Consider the following 26,538-nt stretch of genomic DNA (forward strand, 5'->3'; position numbering starts at 1 on the left):
AATTGACAACGAGACTCTATCTGGTAGCACAAGAAGTCGCAGTAGTCACATTATGCGGAACCCAGCTGTCAAGCCGTATATGTTGGTGCAGGAGTGATCAAAATTTGGAAGAGACCGTCAATAAGACGGAACTCTTTGCCTTTCACAATTTTTATGGGGCTTTGAAATATTTGCTGCAATGTTTGAAGAAGTGCTATTTGATAAGTCAAATCACAAGCACAGCAATCAAATAAGTATGAGTCCGCGTCAGTAATCCATGCCGAGAGAGGAGAGCTATGTCGATGATGAGACGGGATATGATCATATATTCACCAGAACCGCTACCGAAAGATGTGATCAGCGTGCGATCTTGAGCATGCAAATAGCGGTCTACAACCTGCATCTCTGCTCGGGCTCCGCAGATGATCACCGTGCAGCATACGTCCCTTCTCATGCCTTGCAGAGGGCTGACCTAGGTGCGATATCTCAGGCGTTCCACTAGGCTATGACAGACTCGCCTTGTCGTGCGCTCTGAATGCAATCATTGAATATTCCCGGATGCGTATATATCCGACGGGAATTCTTCTCATCTACTTAGAGCGAAGCCACACAAGCCCGTGTTTTGCTCAAATCATGCGCTTTGGTCCTGTCGATTGCCTTTGCACTGAACGCTCCTAGCTGAATGACATGCTTGATTACCTTATTCTGTCATGCCATGTGAAGTCTTAGGCCGCCAGGTTGGGGACATTGGATATGGAATGGCCGGTGAGTATATGGTGTCCATCGTCAATAGATAGCAAGGCACACTCACTCGGCAACAGGCCTCACATGGCGCAATACGATACCCTCCGAAGAGGAAGCATTCGCAGTTTTGCATACAGCGCTTGCCACTGGGTGCAACCTTCGGAATGGCGGCGAATCCTACGGTGCACCAGCATATAATTCGAGGACTGTGCTGCACAAATATTTCTCCCAAGTACCTGGAAGACGCCGAGGAAATTGTCCTTAACATCAAAGGCGCCATTCGCAAGCTAGCACCAGATGGTCGACCTGAATTTGTGAGGCAAAGCGTGGAAAACAGCCTTTAAATGCTTGGTCAGAGGGGGCGGATTGACATGTTCGAGTGTGCTTCGTGTTGACCCCGACGTACCGTTGCGAGAGACCATCATCACTTTAGCAGAGCTCGTCGGGGAGGGCAAGATTGGTGGTGTCGCACTTTGTGAGGTGAGATGAGAAGTAGAGGATCCCAGCACCAGGCGCGCCGAAGTGTCACCCTTGTACAGATAGCTCTTTTTGAGGAACATCGTTTCCTCCTGATCCGGAGCCAGAGAAGAATCTGAAAGGTCAATAGTACTTGCCAGGCCAATACGGATTTAAAACTTGCATATGTCAACGCACACACAATCAAAGAAGCCTCGAAGATGACTAAGATTGTAACAATTAAAGATGGAATTATCGCTCTTCAATACCGACCCATTGACGAACGGAATCACCGACACGTGTTTTGAGTTGAACATTCCCATTTATGAGTCCGTCGTGTCAAGTATGCCAAACTGCAGATGAACCATAACCTGTCTCAGCTATTCTCTAGTGGGACGAGGTATGTTGACCGGGCAGTACAAATCACACGACGACTTTCTTGAACGAGACATACAAAAGGCTATGCCAAGATATCAGCCAGAAAACTTTGCTGTCAACATGAAATCGGTTCAAGAGCTCGAGAAGCTTGCGATTAAGAAGCGCTGCACACCAGCGCAATTGGCCCTCGGTTGGGCTTTGACCTTGTCAAAGCAAAAGCACATGCCGGTAATCATCCCCATTCCCGGATCAGTCCGACCAGAAATGATCAAAGAGAACTCGACACCGGTTCAGCTAAGTCAAGAGGAGATGAATGAGATTGACATCGTCCTAGCCCAATTTGAAGTTGCTGGTGACAGATACGGCGCTCGTGCCATGCGACTTGTCAATGGCTAGCCCTTTTTCAGGAAAAGGTGTCTTGGATTTGACAGGAATGAGTGCCGTCTCTGCAAATGAAACACACAGGGTCAAGATTCTGGAGACTTCGTGAATTCATTAGAACTTCCTAGTAGAGCGTTAAGTAAACATGAGTGGGTATCGTTAGGCTTATCGACATGTTTTCACTGGCACAGAAACATCCCATCGCCAGAATCCTATTCCTGACTCTTCTCGCCCTCCTCATCCTTCAGACCTATCTTCGTCTGCACATCTCCTTCACCGTCTTCACCTTGGACGGCATCCTTACCCTTCTTTAAAGTCTCTTGGGCCTGATTTCCTCCTTCTCCAGCCGCATCCTGACCTGTCTCTCCCACATCCTTCGCAGCCTGACCCGCTGCTTCTGATCCTTGTTTGAAAGTATCTTGCGCTTGCTCTCCACCCTGACCAGTTGTCTCTTCACCTTTCTCTCCCACATCTTTGGCAGCCTTAGTCGTTGCTTCTGATCCTTTCTCTAGAGTTTCGTGAGCTTGCTCTCCGCCCTGGCCAGCTGTCTCTTCAGCTTTCTCCCCTACGTCTTTCGTAGTCTGACCCGCTGCTTCTGATCCTTCTTTCAATGTATCTTGCGCTTGCTCTCCGCCTTGGCCAGCTGTCTCTTGACCTTTCTGAACAGTATGTTGAGCAACATCTTGACCCTTCTTCGCAGCGTCTCCAACTTGCTCTCCACTTGAGCCCAAAGCATCTTTTCCTTGCTGTATAACATTCTGCGCCTGCTCGCCGCCCTGCTCATATTGCCCTTCTACAGCATCCTGTGCTTTTTGCATGTACTCTTGGGCTTGTCCACTCTTCATAGCCTCCTGGCCCTGTCCCATCAATTGGCCGGCCTTGTCTCTTATGGTGTTCTCTACACCCTCACCATGCTTAGGAGCGTCGTTCATGACGTCTCCGCTTCGCATCACACCACCAACAAGAGAATCGACAATGCCGCCCACAGGGCGTGTGCCATATTCTAGGCCCTTGCCGAGGGGCTCTCCGACCGTTCCAAGCGCACCTTGAATTTTTTCACCAGCAGCGTTGCCATAGCTTTCTGGCGCAGCGTACCATTTGCTGCCTTGCGAGATACGTTAGTATGGAGCTTCGAGGAGGTCGTCAGGCTTTCTGATCACCTTCGCTTTTGGGCTTTTCCTCGCCTTGCGGCTTGTTTTCTTGCTGCTCCTCTGTCTTTGGTTCTTCTGTATTCTCGGACATGTTTCAACGATGCTCAATAAGATTCAGTTGTAGAGAAATGTCCAAGCCGCAAGACAATCAGGGTTTCTGGCCGATGACGCAAAACAGTGCAGCTGACCGCGCAACTTTGACGCTAAACCTTCCTAGGCCTAGTCCCGCAGTATGCCCCTTTTCTTCACTTTCAACGCTATTGCCCATAGATCAACTCATTTTGCGATGTCCGGGAGAATCCCCAATTTGATTGCGAGCAGACAACGCGAAGCTTGCTTTCAACACCCTCGAGTACAAAGTGACAGGGTTACAAGCATCATATCAGCAGTAAATGAATGCGTTCATTAGATCTGTAAAAATCTTATACATTCTGCACCCCATACTGGTCCTCCCTCCTCTTAATGGAGGCTTTTCGGGGACGTCTGATAACAACCCATCGAGCTTTACAGGCTGCCTTTGATATCTAGACCCTTCATTATCATGCATGGTATTCTGTTCTTCCCAAACACCGCGGCTATGACACGTGAGTAAAGACTTGCACAAAGGGGATTTTCTTTTCCTACGTCTCTATACTATGGATGCCAGGAGCACTCGACTCAGCGGGTTGACGAATATACCTTGTTATCAACTCCAAATGAAATAGCTGATTGTCAGCGCGTGTGAGCTGCTCTTTCGCCTCGGCGGCTTGTAGATCAGCTAAGTAGCTGGTCTTCGAATGGACGTCAACAGCCGCTTGATCATCATATCTGGAGATTGTGTTTAGCTGAGACATTTTCTTGACTTCTACGTAATGTATTGAAGATAGGAACGGCTCAAATGAAAGCATAACATACACTTCGTATGTAAGGAATTGGCTATTGCTTCGATCCAAGTCCAGCTCGAAAACTTGCACGCCAGGCTCGTTCTTTTTGACTTGCTCGATGAAGGCTGTCAGAAGCTCTGATTCCTGTTGAGAAAGCTTCCACTTCAGCGTCATTCTAGAGGTGGGAATCTGCATCGAGAGAAGGGTGGAAGACCGCGGAAGTATGAAGACGGAAAACGCACACGCTCAACTTTCGCCGCTTCCTCGACGACACTGATAATGTTGGTAAGACTTATCGGCGCGGGAAGGGTAGGTGCAGGTGCTGCGGCCCCGTCAAAGGTTTGGTGGACAGGAGAGCAGGCTACAACTACTGCAAAAGCAGCCCACAGAAGATATGACAATTCCATCCCGGGGCGAAAATGGAAAGTCGAAAGATTTGCAGGTCAAGGGAGGTAGGTGGGATTTGGCGTATGGTACGGTCAGATCCGGACTTTCCGTGAAGGACTGGTCGCTCAAGTGTTTTGAAAAAAAAGGAGGCAACCTCCTGACTATAAGTCTTGTCATGATGTCTTTTGTCGGCTTTCTAGGCTCACGAGTGTGGATCGGCGTACAGGAAGTAGGTAAGTAAGCAGTGGATCCTGTGGAAGGAGTTCGGTATAGACCCATTTACTGAAATAAGTGCAGAGGCATTTAGTGAGAAATGCTATCTGACAAAGCAGATAAAGCATGTGGTATGCATAATCCGATTGATCTGAGAGATTGAAGCGGTCAAATTGAAGCCTCGATATTGTTATATTTCCGAGCGCCAGACACAGGAATCCTTAGCTCAAAGTCAGCTCTTTCAGGGCTATCCACGCTGATTGGAATCCTATTGCCCGTGAATATATGTCTGTCCAGAACCAGACGATCGGGTCACGGGGGGCCTGGCTGCTCAATCAATGTCAGCTCTCTGTCAATTTTCTGCCATGATTCGCCAGAATGATCAACCTCCGAGGGTAACCAAGCGAGCATCACTTGTCATCAGCCTAGAGCACTATCAACGGACTGAAGGCGGTGGGACTGCAGGTCACGGCCAAGAAGCGGTGAGTAAGAGCTTTTCTTGATTCTTCTACATGTAGCGAAGGTAAGGCTGGACAAAGTGGGGACTGTGATAAGTAAGGTCAATTACTCGTGTGCACATTCAATGCTCGTCTCAGCCGATTTGGCCGGCTAGCGGGTATATGTCTGGTAAGCAGCCCAGAAAGCCACACGGTCACTTTCCCTGTATCCTTGTCTCTCCACGAGCGTGTTCCTGCCTGCATGGTCCTGATCTCAAATTCTCGATGACTGTTGGCTCTTGCTCTTGGTGAGAGCCTCGGCCAGAATTGTGCGAACTATTGCTTGTGTGCTTCGAGCATCTGTCCAAATCGTTCCGCATCCGTTCTTACTGCATCTGATGTCTCACCAAGTCAACACGTGCATCTTTCAATTTTAAAAATAATGAGCACCATGATTCTTTATCGCTAATCGGCTTTTAAGGACGTTTTAGATGTAACAAAATACAATTCCGGTGCTTTCTTTCGATCATGGTGAAGGCTTTGTTCTGAACGAGTCGATAGGAACTCAAGTTGGTTACCTTCGGAAGGCCGTACGTGGTGTTGACGAAATAAGATCCATTTTCCTATATCGAACTCTGTGCACTCAACAGGAGTTGTGAGACCTTCAATATACATCATGCAAGCAGACGAATGGCGAGTCTGCCCAACAAATACGCAATGATGCTAGATGTCGTTCACGCATTAGCCAGGTAACAACACGTTTTCTGGGCGGTCCAAAGGAGCAGGGCAACTTTCGAATGATCATGTCTATTCTTTTGCAAGAGCTTTATGGTCGCCACCCATGGGCTCAGGATCTTGCAACTATGCGTGGCTCCAAGCGCCCATGCTTAGCAGGGCTTAGCCGTCCGCGTAGGATTTCAAAGGATTTTCAACCCAGCCAGTCTCTTTCGAAGGAGGATTAACCGCTGTCTCAGCCCCGTACATAGTCCATTTGCGCAGCCTTACAATCGTTTCACCAGACTGTGGCACAATACTTCTGTTGCTTTCTCTCCTATAGTTGCGCGGGACAGCCTCACAGGATTGATTTAGCCAGGGTGCAAAACATTAAGCTGCCACGATGGCTCACCTTGCTAACGGACAACAACAACATAAGAATGGCCTGACTCGCCCTCCCAGTCAGAGAGGACGAGATCCTGTCAAAGCAATCTAAACAGATCAAAGATGGAAGCAAATATCCCCCGGTATCGGACGCATCTCGTTCCCTTTCTCTTTGTTCTATTTGCAGCTTCCTCATCAGCAACTCCACCAGATGTAGCCACGGCGACTGCGTCGTCCAGAGCTGCCTCAACCCAGTTACCATTTCCACAGTCGCTTACCGATATCAAGCAATGCGATTCACAAATTGCCGTTGCAAACGCCTCGAACACATTCTCCAGCGTTGAATCTCTCGACCTTAAAACAAAAGATGCCGCACGCAAGCAACACCAGGTTGCGCTATCACTGACAGTCAATGCCCCTGTAGTGACCGACAATACCTCGGTGAAGATTAATTCAACCGTCTGGCTTGGGATCGACAAAGGCGTGGATTATAGTAGTCCTAGCCTCCCCTTCAGTGCATGCTCTCTTGTTTTCAATAAAATTCCCAATACAACGTCCCGCCGTGGCACTTCCCAAGATGGGTTGTGTGCACAGACATACTCTAAAGAGTGCGTTACCGATCTTGAGTCTAAAGCTGCTACCATGGCATGGGACTTTTCAAAAAAATCATCACAGGGTGAATCGCACAAGGGAGGGATGTTTTCGGAGCTGCCGGAAATTTGTAACTTCATTGCTGATCAGATGACGATTGCCTTACCCGACTCGTGTAAGGATTTCGCGGAGAACAACCGGCTGTGGGAGAGCGTTGATACTTTGCGTAAGTACCTTCTGCTTCACTTTCCCCATGTTGGCTCTAGATGCTCACATTGGTCTAGCTCTGACAGGAGAGAGGTCGCTCGGCCTGAGTGGCTGCAACATTTCCGCAGACTCATTCTACCATGACACTGGCTTCAAGTCTTACAACACCTTCCCTATCCACCAGTCAACCTTCATTTCGCCGAGCAATGCATCCAACGCGACCATCACGAGCGATCTCGCCAACAATCTTTATTATCGCAACGTGCTTGACCAGATCGTGCCTGTGATGAGGGTCATGATGCCAGCAGTGAACGGCAATATCAGCACAAATTTCGTCAAGTTGGAGAGCGCGGAAGCAGAGATGAGCTGCTTGGGAGCCAACTCCGTGAAGCCCATGCCCCAAAATCCGGTGGGAATACCAAATTCGAAGACCTCGGAGAGTGTATCATTCAGGGCGCATACGACTGCTATTGGGGGTTCTGGGCTGTTGGCAGTAGCGCTGGCGATGGCTTTTGCTTGATGAGTGAATAGTGCTTTACCTAAGGCCTGGCAAGAGCTCCAGCAATAAGTCTTGCTTCGAGTGACGCATGGCGCGACTCAAGTGTTCGCAAGGCGTTGGATGGTAAATGATTGATGCAGTTCTAGTTCGTTATCTATGCATGTCTATGCGCTTTCCGCCTTTTCCGGCGGCCATGCTTTCTTTTCTCGCCGTAATGCTATTTTGACCCATATTGTCGTAACCATAGCCCACAACGCCGCCCACACAGGGGGAACACCCCAACCAAGTGCGTAGGCTTTAGTCTGATCCACATTAGGATGTCCAATAGCCGCCAGCAGGCCAACGCCCACCAGAAGAGCAGGTATACCCCAAAACAGATCCATCTGTCTCAGAAGCCGTCTAAAGTCCGTACTTGCTTCATATCGATCTAACAGTGCTCTTCTGTATCGTCGCCCAACTCCAGTATCTACACTCAAAACGTCCTCCAGAATGGTAAACGTGGCAGGTTTTACAGGATGTGATCCCTTGGGCTGAGACGATATCCGAAATGGTGCCGGAATATTAAGGCAATGGAAGGAGGAAATGGTAAGGATGATGATGCCGAAAATAGTGATAAAGCTGGGCGACGGCGCAGAGCATACTCGAACAAAGGGCTCGTGGGGAGAAGCGCCGACGATGAGCTCAGCCTATGATTCGAGGTCTCGAATCAGTATTCAAGAAGCGGTCAGATTTCATGGTCAATTATACTCACCAACACAGTCGTATACCCAATCGTGTAAGAGAAGTGAAAGAAGTCGAAGCCCCAATATGGGAATCGTTTTCGCCAGCCTCCTTTGCTCATCCGCCCTTGGACCCTACCTTGCTCATCTCCAACCCCCAACGGCCTGACATCATTCTTCGAGAGCAGTTGCCAGCTCCGAAACGCCCATTCACAGCCACTGATGATGCCGAACACGGAGGTCGTTATGGCAAAGATAATGGCCTGCCTAAGATTGGTGGCATACCATAAGGGGTAAAAGAGAGCGATGGGAAGGATGACAGAGTCTATGGCAAGCAGAGTCCATATGAAAGTGATGGAGAGCTTGTGTTGATAGACGGAGTAGGGGAGTTGCGGAAGACTCGGAACGTCGAGCGAGGGCGATTTGGACATCCTGAGACTGTCACTCCTAGGGTGTTGTAATTTGAAGCCATCGCCACATCTTGATGGACAGCGTTGAAGCAGAGGAGGAACATGCTGACTGTGTCTTTGAGAGCACAGCTTTTGCCATTCCCTCCGGAGCTTCCGCGGCTGCCCTGTATCGGGAGTCCCCGGCAAGATCAGCCGAGAGATCCATCCACTGTAGCTGCCCGGCGACGGCGATCTTAGCGTTCCTCCAGCGTTTTTCTGACCGACTGCGGTAGAACTCCACGCATCCCACGGTCGCAAGCTCCACCTGTCAAGTGCGACTATTCAATCCTGAAAGCTCACTTAATACTCAAACAGGTCTAGCTGCGATATCGTAAATCATGACCGTGAAATTCAACTACTTTAGCACTTTCGAGCAACATCGCAGTCTCCTCTACTCTCAGCTCTGCTCCTGACCGGATGAGGCAACGCACTGTCTTGCTGCTATCAGGCCTCCGCATCTATCAGCATTGATGCACGCTCTCTGGTCATGCATACATTTCCTCCTCTCTGAATCTTCTTTTTCTATTGCAATTTACTCACTCTATTTCTCTTTGAGAAAACTTGAGTTGATCTCGACTTGCCGGTGGCAAGAAATCTCCTGTCTTCGTCTCAAACCCTGCTGTTGCGCATAAGCGTCATCATCTCACTTTGAAAATCTTCACTTTGTCACCTCCGGCTTGCGATGTGTATACACAATGTTGACATTGAATCCAATGTCTACTGACGACGACCCGGATGAAGAGTCAATGATTACAGGAACGCTTTGTCTTCACGTTCTTAGACCGCCTATGCATTTCGCAGCGTTAAGCGATGAAGAGCGACTGCCATTCTCCGCTTTTGTTTCGGTACTGAATTTATAAGCTTCCCCTCTGCTTGCCCTTTGCGGGACCCTTGGGAGCTGCTTCAACCCTTGCTAAGATGTATTAGATCCCACGTACCAACTTGTGAGCTCAGTGCAGCTCACGCAGGGACTAGTGTCACATTTCCCGAGAGGCTAAGCTGGCGGAGTGAGACGTATGAGATGTTTTCTAGCGTGTGTCGACCGCATCAGGTATTGCAGAATCTGATCTGAGGCCGCAGATTCCACGTTGGATCAAGCATTGGCTTACCGCCAACGGCGGCTCAGCGGCACTGGAACGCTCAGGCACCGCGCCTATACAGAACCTGGGGCAAAATCCGGGGTAACAGGGCAACAGTCTTCCAACATCACTGCAATCCGTGCATTGACCAATTTGCCTGGCAAATCGGAGAACTCGGAAGCGTGTGTAAGCACATTCAGCCAGTATTTATTGCTCAAATGAAACAACATCTCCAATTTATAGTTATTGTGAAGGCTTGACGCCGGATCTCGCGCCCGATGCTCATGCCCCATTGGACTGGAAGGTATCGAAAGCCTTTCTTTTGGGTAATCGACCTCGTCACAACCGCTCAAAATAGTCGTTGCGCCTGCGCAACCCCAGCATTTGACTGCTGTGCGCGTTTCCGAAGCTTGATCTCACATGGAGCCGGCCTCGACGGATACCACTATGTCATCTTGCAATGTCTTCGGATCATGTGTGTATTTTTTGCCACATGTTCTCGGCTGTGGCATCCGAAGGCTCAATTTTCCCTTTAACTATAACCCTGGCCTGGCCAAGTCTTGCCATGAAAGGCACTACATGAAGCATGCGATTATGGGAACGCTACAAAGAGACCATTCGTGCCAATTGGCACTTGGGTGTGACCTGCTTCGGCGGGCCCGCCGTGCAATTCCAGACTGTACGCCATTTTCAAGCGAGTATTCCAGGGCTAGGCTGATTATCTCAGTTCCACAGACGCTTTGTGGAAGATCTCGGCTGGATCGATGAACCGATGGTAGGGTCGGTAGCGCTCATTATTGTACGACACTGATTCTCGTACAGTATCAGCAAATCTTCTGCCTCTCCCAGGCTTTACCGGGCTCTGCCAGCGTCAAGATGCTCCTATGTATAAATGCAATTCGAAATGGGATTGGAGCTGGCTTCTTAGCATTTTTCATGTTCAGGTAGTGTTATACAAGCCTGTGCAATATATCGCCTGCTAAATTCAAACAGTCTACCCGGTGCCGTTGGCATGTACGCCCTGGCAGTCGGCATAGGCCATGTTCAGTCCACCTTACCACCTCCAGCCTATGCACTGTTATCGGGACTTAATGCTGCCACAGTCGGAGTGATTGCACTTGCTGCAGTCAAGCTAGCAGAAAGAGCCATTAGTGATAGGATGACAAGGTTCTTGGTATATTTTGGAGGAGTTCTGGGAATGCTGTATACTGCATTGTGGTATGCTCAAAACCTCGCTTAGTTGGAGGGACCAACTCCTGCTGACAGCTTTCAGGTACTACCCACTGCTAATGGTAATCGCCGGCATCGTTACGTATGTGTGGGATACAAATTATCTCCAGGGTCAGTACGTCATCGCCAGACGCTCTTTGAAACGATTAGTCTCTCGAATACGAAGGAAATCATCCGATATAGAGAAGGCTCAAGACCTACCGTCAGGAAAATCTTCTAAACGCACTTCTGATACCGACAAGCCGCTACCGGAGCTGCCCAAAAAGTCACTCCGAAAACAGAAGCTCACCCAAATGGCCCCTAAACCTTTACCAATTCCTCGCTCGAAATTTGCTCTACCAAAATACGTTGAAGAGGAGACTGAGCAGGACATTCCGGCAATGTCTTGGCCCTTGGGCTCCCTCATCCTCGTCATGTTCGGCCTTACTTTCGTTTTGTTCACGACTCTGCACATAGTCATGCCAAAGCTGCAACGAACTTTCGATCTTTTCTCGTCCTTATATTTAGCAGGCACTATCATCTTTGGAGGCGGCCCTGTCGTCATACCGCTGCTTCGCGACTACATCGTCAGCCCTGGCTGGGTTTCACCGCGTGATTTCCTCCTCGGTGTTGCCGTCATCCAAGCGTTTCCTGGCCCGAACTTCAATTTTGTGGTCTACCTCGGCTCACTCGCCATGGCAAAAACATCCAATCCGTCATTTGTGGGCGCCATCATTGCTTTCATCGCGATGTACATACCGGGACTGTTTATCGTCGTTGGCTTTATGGGACTTTGGCGCGTAATGAGCAACAAAAAGTGGTTCCTCGCTATTCTTCGAGGTATTAATGCTGCTGCTGTGGGGCTCGTCTTCACGGCTGTATATAAGCTCTGGCAGATGGGCTATCTCACAGCTGCAGTACAGGAAGGAGGACCGCTCGGCACAGACCCGTGGCTTGTGTTCATCACGGCGACGGCATATGTCAGTGGTGCGTGGTTCGGCTTCAATCCGCCTACAGCGATTTTGCTCGGCGGGATTCTGGGCATTGTAAGATATGGGGTTCTGGATGCATGATAGAGAAAAGCGAGGGTGCAAATCCCGATTGAGCATAGCGAATCAAAAGTGCTGAGCGTTCTGGCATAGTTAGGATTATCCTTGGCGGAAGTCTGTGATTTCACGAATAGAGGAAATGACTTGTCCATTTGATCTATTGAGCTCTGTCAGACGAGATGCTCGTTGCAATCTGCAAGCGCGTACACATGCGTTGCATATTATCTTGCATATATCACTCATCAGACCTGGCCGATATTCTATTAACAGGTGTTACAAAGGTAAACGGGAAACTGGCTTCTGTAGGATTATATTGTGGCTTCGATGCAGCTGAGTTCAACCTGGTCAACTAATCCCAAAATGGCTGTCGACTTTCACTTCCTCTTCAGACCTTCTTCGCCAGGTGCTAATGTCCCATTAAGGACAGCAGCTTCATGGGCGCTGTAGAAAAACTCGGAATCAGCTGTGCTGTACTAAGAAGGAATGTCTCGAAGGTCACTCACCGTGCGACATAGCCATACGAAGGTAGGTACGTGTCTAACCATGGCAAGACCTGCGCACTACCAGGTGTGTTCCTCCAATCCCGCATCAAGTCCATCACGATGGCGAAGACACCTTGCAGGATGACGCCCCCACCTTCCATCCTCCGATTTGCGTCCGCGGCGAGCTTGTCCGAGAAGGTTCCGGAAGCCTCAGTATTAGCAAAGACAGTGTAGCCCTCACTGCGAAGAGACAGAGCCAGAAACTCCGTGCAGACGTCTGTAGTGATCCCGCCGAGTATGACCTGTGTCTTGTTCTGCGCTTTGACCGCGTTACGAAAGTCGGGATTATCCCAGGCATCGACTTCCCCATTGCGACGGATGAGTGGCGCATCGGGATACAGCCCAGAGATCTCTTTTGGCAGAATGCCATTAGGGCCGTGCTCGGCGCTCGTGGTCAAAACAATGGGAATGTCGAAGAGCTTTGCGATCGCTGCGTGGGCGATCATGTTGTTGCGGTATTCGATGGTATTGTAATCTCGTACCTGTAAGGGAGCTTAGTGACAAGGACAACGACTTCCTGGACAATTCCGAATGGAGCGTACAGTTTTGTAAAGTCCCTCTTGCAAGTCGGCGACGATTACGAGCTGTGTACCACGTTAACAGGGATGTCACGATCTCACTCGAAAAGCATAAACTCACAGCTTCACTCTTGTCAAGCCGCACGAATTCTGGGCCAGGTGCGAGGTCTCTGCGTACTGGGCTCGCTAAGGTGATACCCAAAGCAGCGAAAAATATGGCTAGTCTCGATATTGGGGACATCTTCATCTTGGTATGACTGGACAGATTGGCTATACAACCTTTACTCTTGACTGGTAAACTGAAGTTTGTGTAGCTTGTTTGTTTTCCTCATGTCGGGGACTCTGCGGCCTTTTTATATTGTTTGGGTTGTTATGAGGCCCTTCTCCATGGAATCGCCGGAGAGGATTGATGCGTGTTGCTTTGTCACAGGAGACAGCTCGTCGTCTAGCACTTGCTTCTACATCATGACATTGCACTTCACCTTCAAAATATACGGTGAGCCCCAGCATGAATTGTCCAGTCATGGCGGCTCTCTCGCTAGCATACTGCAGAGTCATCAAGGTCTTCCGAGTGCAAAGCCAGGCCGTGAGTGTTTGTCATTATGTAGTCAGTTGGCCACGAGGACGACCAGAAGAAGGTTCGATGTCATGTGTCAAGGAATTATGCATACGGGTCTGACGTATCAAACTCGACGCCGTTGAAAGGACGGAAAGGTTCGGGGACCATGCAGTTAGCCGTCAGCCAAGAGCTGCCACTGTTGACTCAGTCCTGACAAAGCGTCCAACGGATCACGATCAAGAACCCCCGCTCACACGCTAGCAGGTTGGCTACCTGCCCATTCTAGGCCACTTTGGGGTGCCTCTGGGATAGGCAAGTCCAGCCCTCTGGAAGGCTTGACCAATGCCAAACGTTGATCCCACTCGATTGAGCATTTTGAATATCCACTGTTTGGTCTGCATTGGCGCTACTTCGACCCTGCCCACCGTAAACAATGACCATGGTAAAAGGAAGCCACCAAACAAACGAAGTAGTAGCGGAGGTGGCGGAGAATTCAATACATTATGTTGTGCATGATGTGGGATACGATCAAAATTGGTCCACAAGAATTTCAGCTCCAGATTGTCAAATTCTTGCTTGTGGCGGAGTACATTGCCATTATCTTGGTCCTGGGTAGGGGCAATATAGCCAAGATGCTGCGGTATACTGGAGATGACATCTGCTTGCAATCGACGGTTAGTATCGTGAATGCGCTCAAACACTGCCCTCTTCTCCGAATTGGACAGGACATCTGAATTGAGCCTGTCACCCAATAGGAAGCTTTCGCGCATGATTTCGCCTAGTATAACCCTCATCGTTCGCATCGAATTCCACATCTGGACTCCAATGAAGCTAGAGTAGATGTGGTACGTGCCATTAGGCACCAGATCAGGATCGTTATTGGTCCGATATGTACGATATTGCCACGTAGGTGGAACATCGACGAATGCTGAGGCAAATCTTAAGTCGAGTTCTGATGCCTTCTGATACTTCTCCAAATCGTCCGATAAAGATCCGTCCGCCAAAGATGCCATGAAATTTGTGAAGTCGACTGCAGTCTCCCACACTCGCCACGACGGGTTCTCCGAATCCACAGAAAGCGCAACGACTGCTCTCAACTCCATGATTTCCTTGGGAATAGGAACTCCATGTTTGAGACAAGGCAAAAACATGTAGGAAGCCGCTTGCAAGAATAGATGAGTGCCGGAAATGGTCTTGAGCTGTGCCACCCCACGAGTCTTTAGCAGGGCTGAACCGCCAAATATGTGGTTTCGCCAGGCTGTCATTGATGGCGAGCTGTTCCCGGCGACTGTCTCAAAATTGCTCAACAACATGGTAGCATATAAAGTGCTGTCTTTGTTCACCTTTTGCGGATTCTGCAATGCATCGTTCAATTGCTGGACGGCTAGCACATAGCGTTTCCTGGCTTCCAGCATCAAATCTGGTGCTTTGAGAAGAGTCGCTAGACTTGCAAGCGCAACGGCTCTGATACCATCTGGGAGAGCATCATGAGTTTCCCTCTTCAAAAGTGCCGCGTTTTGGTTTGGCCCGTTCTCGGTGGAATTGGTGCCAACGAAATAATTACGGAAGAAGAAATTGACGGCCAGATCATCATATGATGATTTCAGTCCCATGCTTCTTGCTAGGGTAATTGCTGCTCCGTGCCATGGTTCAGTGATATCGCTGCCCTCTCCCCTCCAACGTCGAGACTTCACCTCTTGTGATTGATTACTGTGAATCCTGTACGCATGATTCTGTTTGCCCGTTTTGCTCTTCGCCTTGCGGAACACGTCATCCGTTTCATCCAAGAATGCCAAATCCAGTTGGTCGCGATACCCAGGACACTCGACTCGGTGGTTCTCACAATTCTGGCAAGTGCCAGGACGTTGATCACACTGTCTAATTTCAGCCTCGACACCTTAAGAAGCTGTGCAGATCATGAAGGAATAAGTTGAAATCAGCAATATGCAATAAACTTGTTCCTCAAAACTAGGACTACACTTTCATCTTGTGAAAGCTTGGGTCAAAATTCGGTAGATAGGCAGTACCGTACTTAGTGCTGAACGTCAAGGACTTTGCCCGAAGGCAGGTCGTTTTCTTTGTGCTTGCCTCTTTCCGATCATGTCTAATTGCAAAGAAAATAAAGTCATGTATCACTGTGCGATAAATTGAATGGAGGGATAACCGACTCGTATCTTTCTTCGGCGGCACGTAGCGCATCCTTTAGATGGCTTCCCACGAAATACCATGATAGCTCCACTCTAAAATGACATACATGTCCGATCCACGGGATATGGGCAGCCCAATCGATTGCTGGCTACAAGTGCAGGGGGGTTTGCCGATTCGGGTAGTCTGGCGCTGAAAATGGGTGGTCAAAAAGATTCAAGATCTTGCAGTGTACATGAAGACCACAGCTTGACTCTTCGAATTGACCAACGACGTCCAGCGTCCCGCTAGAACTACGAAGGTTGGGTTGAGAATGAAGCAAAGAACTAGAGCAGCCTACCCTTGTCGGCCTGTCGCACTGCATACTCGATACGGTATCGTGTCGGAGGCTAGCTCTTGTATCGACCTGTAGACGATCAATATCGGTGTCTTTGCCGGCACTAAGCATGGAACTACTGCAGCCTCTGGGGGTTGGGGCGAAGTATCTCCTGACACAAGGAAGGCTCAGACATGGTCCCCATGGTCGATGGCACGGTATATATAAACTTGCTTCTCGACTGACAGACTTGATTTACATATTGAATGGAAGTTCCCCTTCGAAAGTTCATTCCGACCCCATCAAAATCATAATTCTATGTAGCCGAGAGCGTTGCTGTAATATTATGGGATTACCAGTCATTGGTCTGGCGGTGCGGATGGTCGCCAATGGCTATGGCTTAACAGCAGAAGCCATTGCTGCACGAAAGCAGCAGAAACTCAAATCGAAAAGCCCTGGACCAACCGATGGAGCGAGTATTTCCACGACACCCCAACAGAGATCAGAGTTGTCCCCTTCCAGAGATGCATTATCTACGAAGGGACAAAGTACTGAAATCCCGCCTGCGTATTCCGAGGAATATGTTGAACTTCCACCAGCACAGGCGGAACGTCTCATTGCCAACGGCCAAGCGATTCCAGTTGGCGCCCGAGTTGACGGTCACCATTTCCCTGGCCATGAAGATGACTCGGACGAAGCCCATAGGTATTCCGAGGACGAGGAGGATTGGGCCCTGGATGAGGCCGCTGCTGAAGCCGAGGAACGCAACTCGCATGACCAAAAGAAAAAATACGGATTGGATGCACAGCCAACCATGGAGTACTTCAGAGATAGAGTCCTCGCATTATGCCCGCCTGCACCCTTCTCTATTCACAAGATCCCTCTACCTGTCATTCTTCCCCAAAAGAGGCCCGGTTCCAAAGACCGAGGGTTCATTTCTGCATATGCTCCGATACTGGGGCAGAACGGTATTCCTGAAGAAGCTTTTCTCTGCTTTACTAAGACTCTGCAAGAAGCTTCCAAAGCTTCACCGATCCTTAATGTTGTTTTCCTCTCCGCCGGCGTCGTTGGCATGGTTCCCATGTGGGAAGCCCAGGTTGCTTCGACTGTTGTCCAAGTCGCTGCAGGTACAGCGATTGAGCTACAAAAGCGGCAGCGCACAAACAGTTTCCTCGACATAATGAATGAACACCTTTTCAAGCCGAGAGGTATTTTTGCTATGGTAATGTCCTACAAGCCTGAGGCTGCCAGACCAATTGAAGCACAGCCTCTAGATATGTCCGCCCTGGTCTTCAATCGGATACAGAAGGATTCGCACACGGTTAAAGGTGCTCTAAAGCTTGGCAACGGTACGACTTACGGCGATGTAGAATTGCCAGAAGCTGCCGCATTACGGTTTCCAGCTATAGACGCTGCTATCGCCACTGGCGATGCTGAACAAGCGAATAAACTGAAGATTAGCCAAAATTTTCTAACAGACTACTATGATAGAAGGGCGCAGGCGGTCTTTGTACGCAGCCCTTTGCTCAATCTCAGCCAGATTCCACTGCTGATAGCTTCCATAGGCTGCAAATAACCCAGACTCGCAACTTAATGCCCCGGCCGAGCAAGCCCCAAAGTTTGCATCTCGATTCAGTGATCCTAACGATCCAGTGCACAACGGTTCTCTTCTTACGCTTGTCACTGGAGGGAAGGTCAATCTGAGCGCAAGAAAAAACGAACGACGAGAGGCGAGGCGGACGGCGAGAGACTACCGGTTTGGAAGATCCCACGAGGGTAGCGCCTCTCAGGGTCAACGGCAAAGACCAAGAGGGATAAAAGGAAGGAGGGCGATGAAGAAGGTAAGTCAACCCGCCAGGTTTGGTTCACTCTTTCCCAGAGAGAGCGCTCTGTACTGACGATCCAATGAAGGGAGTCTTCTATCTGATGATTGTCAACCTCCCCACAGCAGAAGAGTTGGTGGCCGCAAACCGAACGCTTGAGGATGTGCGAGTCAACAGGAGAGAAAGCTAGTCTATTGAAGAGGCCTTTCGAGATCGGACACCTTGACTTCCTGTAGAATGTGTTAGCATGGTAGGGTCCTACTAGCGCTTACTGCAAAGGTCAGCTGGTTAGGCTTAGACCTGCATCTCCATACACCGCTTCTTGTTCGCTCCATCTTGAGAAATTGAAGTCTCGACGAATCTAAGATTTGATATTAGTCTAACGATGCGTCCCACCGTCGTTTTTGTTCCAGGGTTTTGGGAAGGCGCGTCTCCCTTCGCCCAGGTACGCCAGGCACTTGAAAGCGTCGGTCTCGTCACAGAGGTGGCTTCGCTCTCCAGCACTGGAACGACGTCCCCTGGAAATCCTGGCATGCATGATGATATCGCTGGTATTCGGTCATCCATACTCAAAGTTCTGGATCAGAATCAGGATGTCTTACTTGTAGCTCACTCTGCTGGAGGGTTTCTCGCCTCGAACGCAATTCAAGGGCTGAAAAGGGAAGATCGCATCAAAGCAGGAGAGAGTGCAGGGGTAGTCAAGCTCATTTTCCTGACCGCCGCACTCCTCCCAGAAGGATTCAAGCACCAATTATTGCCGTTCTTTGAGACAGATGTACGCCTTGCGGACTGCCCACATGGTTGGTGACTTATCTACTAACCCATGATAGGGAGGCGCACTGTATTGCAAGTCACCAGAAACGATGTTTTTCAATGGAGTGGCAGTTGAAGATATTCCGAAGTGGCTCAAGGTTCTCGAGCCTCAACCTGCCGCAGGGTGGGATGACACAATCACTCATGCGGGATGGAAAGACATCGACAGCGTCTATCTAGTGTGTGAGAATGACCGGCTTATTCCAAAAATAATGCAGGTCCAGATGGCTGAGTCTGCTGGGTCAAGCGTACGGACTTGTGACGCGGGTCATATGCCTATGCTAAGCCATCCAGAAGTGGTGATCGAGGCTATTAATGAGGCTCTAGCGACATTACATTAGGATCTTAGAGAACCAGTTCTTGCTCCTATGGTTGCTTTGACTTTCACAAGGCTTGAAAGATGGAGCCCGTGCTGTCTAAACGATATGCGTCACAGGGAATGTATGAAGTGCAGGACCAAGTGGAGTAGCATATGTTGTTTTGCGAGGCTTTCTTGTAGCATACAGTCCATCCTGCAATCCGATACAAAGCACACTGTTTAGTGCAACAACCGAAGCATTGCAGGACTTTCAAATGTAACAATACAATTGAAGGCAACATCTGCCTCCTGATAAATCACGATGTCACATTCGCATCAAATTCCGTCACATTGGTCCCTCCAGTTTCGGTCAGATTCCTACCCAAACCCATTTGATCATTCCTCAAATATATCAATGAAAAATACGCCCCTGGCCCGACAAACGCATAGCCCCCGGTCGTAGCCCTATCCCCCCACCACTCGTCGCAGTGTTGGCTAAGATCACTCGCCGCAATACCAATCGCCCGCCACGTCCACATCACCGGCTGATTCGGCATCAAATCTACCAACAACATACAGGACTTCCATCTGAATGGAACAGGAATGACGAATGAGTCGGCGGGTTCTCCCCTGTGAAACTTCCCCGGGAATCCGGATGTAGAAATCGATTCCTGCCAAATGTAGTCGCAGTCCGATCTCCATGCCCGGCGAGTCGAAGTGCGGTCTTCGCAATGCCAGGATGGAGCGAGGAGTGAGGACGTTGAATTGCTTGTAGGTGCAATGTCTGTTCCTGGGGCGATGGTGGGTGAGCAGATCGTCATTGGAACGTAGACGGCGAGAAATAGTAAAAGCTGTTGGAAGCTTGTGCACAACATGACTGCCCTGTCAGTGTGTGTATGCCTATCACTACCTGTAGTTCGAGCTTCTCATCCTGAAGCTCACTAATATTGCAAAAGCCGAGCACTTTGTTTGGGGGAAACGGGGCATATTGACCGACCCTCTGGATAGAATTTGGTGAACCCCAACACGCCGGTAGGTCTCGCATGATTGTCTCGGAAGGAGAAATGTTGAGGACACCCAAAGTCCCACGCGCCTTCGCCCTGGGAAAAATGTGCTTTGGGGAAGTGGATCTTGGTGCGGGAAAAGGGAGAGACAAAAAGTACCAACTGAATCTTAGGCGTCGGCAAATTATCCGAATGATTCCAAACATAGCAATGTGTTTTCTCCGAAGGCTGACAGCTTTGTAGCTTCTGAGTATTCCACACATAGTCGTAGCGAAAGGGAACGCATCAAGAAAGACATGTTTGCTTCCTGGAACATGATGCAGTGATGGAGAATATCATTGGTTTCTTCTTAATGAAAGATGAATGAAAAAGTCTCACAGGAGGACCAGATAAAGGCGCAGATCACGGTAGATTATACCTTGCACTCCTGCTGGACTAGCCCTGCTCTCCACTGGCGACTCGGTTCAATTTCCCTTTCAATGCTCTCAATTCTTCCTCGCCTCACCCCTTCCTACACTGCAAAAAATCGTTCCCACTCGCACCTGTATGTGTGATGACGGCTTCGAACTCACAAGTCTTCGTAAAGATGACCCTGTCTGGCCCAGGGCTGCCACCTGTATACACTTTGAAGCTGCTCAGGATTGGGAACTCGTAATATGGTTTGGGATCTGGGAAGCTGAAGCCCTCGTAGTCATTGTATACATGTGGGTAACCTCCCGGCGCTGTGTAAGGTCAGTAATTAAAATTTTTGATATAAGAGGTTCCAGATTGAGAAACGGGACGAGCGCTAGGGAGGGTGAAAAGTCTAAGGCTTACCACTGCCCTTCTTCAGGTCTGAGCAACCTTGGTTGACGGCGTCATTAACGTCACTTTGATAGTAGCAGGTCGAACCGCAGGTGTCAACGCATGTTGCGCGCTTGTTTTGAATGATGTTGGGTAAAGCAAGGGTAGTACTCGTTAGAGTGAGGAACATGAGAGACTAGACAGCAAGTCAGGTGAAGGTCATGGCTTCACAGGGGTGGCCACCAACCTTGAGGAACTGCATATCGATCAGATGCTCTATTTGAAATAGAAGATATACGGTGCGACAGTAATTGAGACTAATTTCACTCTCACAAGAGCTTACGTTCTCGTGGAAGACACGACCTACTTATGCTCCAGAGGCTCTTCCAACATGACCCTTTCGCCTCATACTCTCATGTAATTGATTGACCTGCTTGTCTGTGGAATGAGCTTCACCTGCCTCATCCAGCAACTCTAGAAGATCTTCGTCCGTATGAAACCGCACACTTGGGAGCCCAACAAGCATGGTGCCGAAACAAGCTCATATATAAGCCCACTGAGCATAAGAGATAAGAACACATGACTGCTTGACTAAACGGCCCATGGGCATAGGCAAGGGCTGTATGGACAGACCACCGGGGAAACTAACATGAACGCTTCAAGCAGACGCGCATTATTGGTATCATTCAAGTACCAATCGCTCAGTCCACATGCCAGACGATCTTCGCCTTATTCAGAAAGGGTACTAATGCACTGCTAGCTTCTGGAACACTTGCAGCGGTGAGCGCCGCTGATTGCAAGGGCGCTGAGGCACTCGTGCCGGACCGCGGTAGGCGACCTGTACAGGGCCCTAATCTGGGAAACCTTCCTGTTTGAGGATTGATCGGCCGTGGGAGGTTCCAGTGAGGATTTCGTGCGTTTTCTGATGTTCTGCAGGTAGCTGTAGCTGGCTTGGGAACTGGGCCAGATTTATAGGAGGCGGGTTTCGCGAGTTCACCCTAGCCACTTCTCGACGCCTCGATGCTGGTCGCCGTGGAACGCTGTTATTTGTATCACTCCTTGGGCACGTCGAAATCGCTCATCCATCGCAGTTGATATGACTACAGTCTCCATTGCGGTCGGCGGCACCAAGATATGCTCTTGGAACACTATGAATGTCACGAACGTTCCCTAGGCATTAGCCTTACCCATTGCTGAAAGCACTACACTATGAGCATGCATCAAGTGTGCCGCAGACGTCCAGCGTCATAGGGTTTTCATCACTCTCAAAAGAGAACATTGTCACCGGATTCTAACCTTCATTTGTTTCGTGAGCAGCGACACGACGATATGCTCATGCGACACATCTATCGTGAGACGATGGAATTCCCATATCTCTACGGTTTGGCATCTAGGAGAACGCACCGTAGGAGCATGTGCTACCTTCGTACGTGGACCGACATTGTGAAAATAACAAATCGAACGACGACTGATTGTTAATATTGGCACATCAGCCATCAAGTAAGGACAAAATGTTCCGGTTTAGGACATGTTTTGGATAGCAATTGCGCCAATGCTTCAGTAGCTAAAATGCCCGATATTCGGCGTTGGTACAAATTGGTTGTTCAACCGCGTTAGAATGGCGGGAGGAAGATATTCGTGGGGGTTGCATTTTCCATGCCTGTTGGGGTAGTGATTGTTCATTATTGGCCAAGAAGTCCTATATGCAGATTGGACGCGCGGTCAGCAAGCCCGTGCCATCCACCTTGGAAGCAATCGTGACGTGATTGGGAGAGAATGACAATACTGCGCAGGGGATAGGGCACTAGACCGCTCGAGATGAAAGCGAGTCCCAGCCAGAGGTGAATCTGCGTGAAGCTGCATGAAGTCTGTGCTTCTTCAACAGTGTGCCACCATCCTAGCCATCAGGTACTTCTTAGACCTACACCTCTCAACGAGTAATTCGTTCGGATCCTGAGACTGCACCCCCAGACTTTCCACGGGGCCCCTCTTCGGTAGAAGCACGCCGTGTATTGGCATAGACAATTATGTAGCCTGTGTAGCGTCGGGACCGGTGTCTCTCCCGCGACGACGAGGATGAAGAGCCCAATATCAGTTCGTCCCTTTCATTGATCCAATGGGATTGGGCGCCAAGAGGGGTACGAGGGTCGGTGAGTCTGACCACCAACAAATGAATAGCCTTCACCTCGATTAGCTAATGGTTAGAATCCCAGAAAAGGGTTCTACCTAAAATGTTGAAATATCGAGGGCGTTCATTCTTGGCGTGGCCTTGTTCAGACTCACCGACCCCTCGGCAGCATGTGACGCGACTCAATTGATTGGTCAAAGAATCACGGGGTACAATAGTAATAATAATAAACGAGCACCTGATCGTGTCTGCTGCCGCCCACCTCCAGCATGTGAGACGGAAGCTCCAGCAAGGTATCGCATATGTCGTTCCTACGTGCCTAAGCAGCCCATACAATCCTCGCGAGCCTCGCTCCCGTAAGAACCCACGTCTGGGAAATCCAGACCACTGCGCTGGAGCATCAACTGATTGGCCAAGTCAGACATCCATCATTGAAATGAGATAAAGCAATCATCGATATTCGATCAACCGAGAACGGCCTGACCATAAAGGGCTGACAGTCGGACACATTATGCTTCACTACACTACTCTGGGTCCCCTTGGCCCTCCCACCATCACAAGCTTCTCACCGCCGCCTCCTTCTATATGTACATCCCACCTCCTCCTCCTCCTCCCTCCTCTCGGCTCTAGATGCTTCCCTCCATATCAGCCTGATCGTGATCCTGGTCCTGACCCCAAGCTAGAGCTCATACTGCAAGAGCGGAAATCCTTCAAGGGGAGAGCTTAAGCTTGCCCCGCCTTATATTTCCCCCTCCGCGCTTTCGACACAGACACTGTCTTTGGTGTCGAACACCACCGCCGTCATGCCTAAAGTCCCTGGCCAAGGAGGCATTATCGATGGCGCCAACCCGTCACATTATGAGCCCAAGAATCCTATCATCCTTTTCATCATCCAGGTATATAGCCTGGCCCAAATGAAAGCAAGATCCTTCGTACTGACATCGAGCTCACCAGGCAGGCATCATTATCATCTTCTGTCGCCTCCTGCACCTACCTCTACAAAAGATCAGACAGCCTCGAGTCATCGCCGAAGTGATAGGCGGTATCCTCCTTGGTCCCTCCGTCATGGGCCGTGTCCCCGGTTTCTCCGCTGCTATATTTCCTACAGCCTCCATGCCAGTCCTCAACATGGCAGCCAACCTTGGCTTGATACTATTCCTCTTTCTCATCGGGCTGGAGGTGGATCTGCGCCTGCTGCTCTCGAATTGGCGCATTGCACTAAGCGTGGGCTTGGCTGGCATGGCTCTACCATTTGGTCTGGGTTGCGCAATTGCATATGGCTTGTACCACCAATTCCGAACTGAGTCAGACTTGGCTCACGTTAGCTTTGGCACATACATGCTCTTCATTGGTGTTGCGATGGCAATAACGGTGGGCAAATCCTCTACATTGTGACCCGTGCAAAGCTCATGTGCCACAGGCCTTTCCGGTACTCTGTCGTATTCTCACAGAATTGAAGCTACTAGGGACACAAGTGGGGGTCATCGTACTTTCCGCCGGTGTCGGAAACGACGTAGTTGGCTGGATTCTCCTTGCTCTCAGCGTTGCTCTCGTAAACGCAGGTTCCGGCATTACTGCGCTCTACGTTCTCCTCACGTGCGCTGCATATGTCCTCTTTCTCGTGTACCTGGTGAGGCCAGGCTTTTTGTGGGTCTTGAGACGGACCGGAAGCATTCAGAATGGTCCGACTCAATCCATCGTAGGGCTGACGGTTCTTCTGGTGCTTGCCTCCGCCTTCTTCACAGGAATAATTGGCGTTCATCCCATCTTCGGCGCCTTCCTGGTTGGCTTGATTTGCCCTCACGACGGTGGATTTGCCATCAAGCTGACAGAGAAGATTGAGGATTTGGTGACTGTTTTCTTCCTTCCGCTCTATTTCGCTCTCTCCGGTCTAAGTACCAATCTTGGCCTTCTTAATAACGGTATCACTTGGGCCTATGTTGTGGGCGTCATTGCTTGCGCATTCTTTGGCAAGCTGATTGGTGGCACACTTGCGGCTCGAGCTAACAATCTTCTCTGGAGGGAGAGCTTCACAATCGGTACCTTGATGAGCTGCAAGGGTCTAGTCGAGCTGATTGTGCTAAACATTGGGCTACAAGCGAAACTACTCAGCACGCGTACTTTCACCATTTTCGTTGTCATGGCTCTAGTAACGACCTTCGCAACCACCCCGTTGACCACCTTTCTGTTCCCTCCATCATACCAAAGAAAGTTAGCAGCCTGGAAACGTGGCGAGATTGACTGGGATGGCAAGCCTAGATCTCCCGCTGATTCATCTGATGCTCAGACAGGCACAGCAGTCGAGGACTACCCTGGAAATGAAGTCCGGAGATTGTTGGTCGCTTTGCGACTGGAAAGCTTGCCAAGTATCTTTACATTTGTGGATCTCCTAGGTGGTGAGAAGACTGTCTCGTCAATGACAAAGGTCCACCCATCCATTGAGCATAAAGCCGCACTACCTGAACAAGGGCCTGGCGATGGCATCAAGCTTCCTAAAAGACCTCTTCAAGTGCACGGTCTCCGTATGTTCGACCTCACAGAACGTCTGTCCTCTGTCATGCGAGACTATGAGCTTGATGACTGGTCCGCAAGAGATCCTGTAGTGAATGCTTTTCACACTTTTGGCCAGCTACACAATGTCGCCGTTTCCGGCCAAGTCCAACTTGTGCCCGAAAATCAACATGCTGATATTGTGGCGGAGAGTGCGACTGCTCGACACTCAGACATGGTGCTGATACCTTGGAGTGAAACAGGATCTGTCTCTGAGATCGTAAATCCAGGTTTAGCAGAACCTCTTGTCAATGGTTTTAGCCACCCAACGTATAATCACTTCGTTGACAAGCTTCTCTCAAATGCACCATGTAGTACCGCCATCTTCGTCAATAATGGCTTTGGAGCTCTCCGGCGGCAGGACTCTCAAGGACTTTATCACAAGATGAGCGCCATGAGCCTTCATAATGACATGGACCGTCCGACAGCACCACTTGCCAACCGAAGTCATCACATCTTCTTACCCTTCTATGGTGGACTCGATGATCAAGTCGCTCTACGGTTCGCGCTAAGGTTGACTCAGAACCCCAATGTCACGGCTACGTTCGTGCATGTGCGACACAAGATGGAGGATAGTACAGCTTCCTCTTTGAAAGCTGCAGAACCATCGGCAACGAAGAACGGCGGTGTCATATCACTTTCAAAAATGCTTGAGACTACTGCAGAAGAAGATGCCGTGTTCTTACTCAATGCAAAGAGTGCTGTTCCCGAGGAAATGCGATCACGCATCTTGTTTGAAGAGGCTAATGCTAGCGATGACATGGTCGCTCGCGCCAGGGATGAAGTTAGTCATGGTTCTAAGAACGCGGGCAACCTCGTGATTGTGGGGCGACGGCATTTCAGGCAAGGGTTACAACATGAGTACGAAGAATATGGCGTCAGGAAGACACTGGGAGAAACAGCTGAAAGCATGATATCTGGAAATGTTAATGCCAGCATTTTGGTCATACAGGCAGGAAAGGTAAACACAAGCTTGTAGGAGTTCAGCGTGATAGAGGTCTATGCTTATGCATGCGGACTGCAACAGCGAACTGTAATTAATGAATATTATGATATCCAAACACGTCTTTGCTGGTCTCCGAGAATGCGCTTACCTAAGTTCCTTAATACGAGTCTCTTCAATTCACCACTGAATTCATTTACAGGGTTTCGCCAGCGGACTCTTCTTTT

General features: G+C 49.6%; 9 protein-coding genes across 9 annotated transcripts; 5 read left to right on the forward strand and 4 right to left on the reverse strand.

The window, feature by feature from the left end:
* Positions 1–1,020: 1,020 nt before the first annotated feature.
* Positions 1,021–1,953, forward strand: KY384_004242 (uncharacterized protein; the record flags this gene model as incomplete). Its single annotated transcript, XM_044812748.1, has 4 exons — positions 1,021–1,037; positions 1,104–1,203; positions 1,426–1,522; positions 1,580–1,953. 4 exons carry the CDS (start codon positions 1,021–1,023, stop codon positions 1,951–1,953), a joined length of 588 nt encoding a protein of 195 aa, XP_044670168.1.
* Positions 1,954–2,150: 197 nt separating this feature from the next.
* KY384_004243 (uncharacterized protein) lies at positions 2,151–3,180 on the reverse strand (the record flags this gene model as incomplete). The annotated part of the gene is made up of 2 exons (XM_044812749.1): positions 2,151–3,043; positions 3,099–3,180. 2 exons carry the CDS (start codon positions 3,178–3,180, stop codon positions 2,151–2,153), a joined length of 975 nt encoding a protein of 324 aa, XP_044670169.1.
* A 529-nt stretch (positions 3,181–3,709) lies between these two features.
* KY384_004244 (uncharacterized protein) lies at positions 3,710–4,126 on the reverse strand (the record flags this gene model as incomplete). Its single annotated transcript, XM_044812750.1, has 1 exon — positions 3,710–4,126. The coding sequence occupies one exon, from the start codon at positions 4,124–4,126 to the stop codon at positions 3,710–3,712; it is 417 nt and encodes a 138-aa protein (XP_044670170.1).
* Positions 4,127–6,210: 2,084 nt separating this feature from the next.
* Positions 6,211–7,405, forward strand: KY384_004245 (uncharacterized protein; the record flags this gene model as incomplete). Its single annotated transcript, XM_044812751.1, has 2 exons — positions 6,211–6,904; positions 6,963–7,405. The coding sequence occupies 2 exons, from the start codon at positions 6,211–6,213 to the stop codon at positions 7,403–7,405; spliced, it is 1,137 nt and encodes a 378-aa protein (XP_044670171.1).
* Positions 7,406–10,217: 2,812 nt separating this feature from the next.
* Positions 10,218–11,913, forward strand: KY384_004246 (uncharacterized protein; the record flags this gene model as incomplete). The annotated part of the gene is made up of 5 exons (XM_044812752.1): positions 10,218–10,310; positions 10,359–10,406; positions 10,454–10,569; positions 10,625–10,834; positions 10,905–11,913. The coding sequence occupies 5 exons, from the start codon at positions 10,218–10,220 to the stop codon at positions 11,911–11,913; spliced, it is 1,476 nt and encodes a 491-aa protein (XP_044670172.1).
* A 350-nt stretch (positions 11,914–12,263) lies between these two features.
* Positions 12,264–13,196, reverse strand: KY384_004247 (uncharacterized protein; the record flags this gene model as incomplete). Its single annotated transcript, XM_044812753.1, has 4 exons — positions 12,264–12,357; positions 12,393–12,913; positions 12,974–13,015; positions 13,071–13,196. The coding sequence occupies 4 exons, from the start codon at positions 13,194–13,196 to the stop codon at positions 12,264–12,266; spliced, it is 783 nt and encodes a 260-aa protein (XP_044670173.1).
* Positions 13,197–13,777: 581 nt separating this feature from the next.
* Positions 13,778–15,610, reverse strand: KY384_004248 (uncharacterized protein; the record flags this gene model as incomplete). Its single annotated transcript, XM_044812754.1, has 2 exons — positions 13,778–15,405; positions 15,562–15,610. 2 exons carry the CDS (start codon positions 15,608–15,610, stop codon positions 13,778–13,780), a joined length of 1,677 nt encoding a protein of 558 aa, XP_044670174.1.
* Positions 15,611–16,315: 705 nt separating this feature from the next.
* On the forward strand, positions 16,316–18,946 carry KY384_004249 (uncharacterized protein; the record flags this gene model as incomplete). The annotated part of the gene is made up of 4 exons (XM_044812755.1): positions 16,316–17,479; positions 17,535–17,810; positions 18,238–18,592; positions 18,651–18,946. 4 exons carry the CDS (start codon positions 16,316–16,318, stop codon positions 18,944–18,946), a joined length of 2,091 nt encoding a protein of 696 aa, XP_044670175.1.
* Positions 18,947–23,621: 4,675 nt separating this feature from the next.
* KY384_004250 (uncharacterized protein) lies at positions 23,622–26,347 on the forward strand (the record flags this gene model as incomplete). The annotated part of the gene is made up of 3 exons (XM_044812756.1): positions 23,622–23,714; positions 23,773–24,189; positions 24,239–26,347. The coding sequence occupies 3 exons, from the start codon at positions 23,622–23,624 to the stop codon at positions 26,345–26,347; spliced, it is 2,619 nt and encodes an 872-aa protein (XP_044670176.1).
* Between the last annotated feature and the right edge of the window lie 191 nt (positions 26,348–26,538).

The sequence above is a fragment of the Bacidia gigantensis genome (assembly GCF_019456465.1).
Source record: "Bacidia gigantensis strain McMullin 20006 chromosome Unknown contig_231, whole genome shotgun sequence".
Taxonomy (NCBI): domain Eukaryota; kingdom Fungi; phylum Ascomycota; class Lecanoromycetes; order Lecanorales; family Ramalinaceae; genus Bacidia; species Bacidia gigantensis.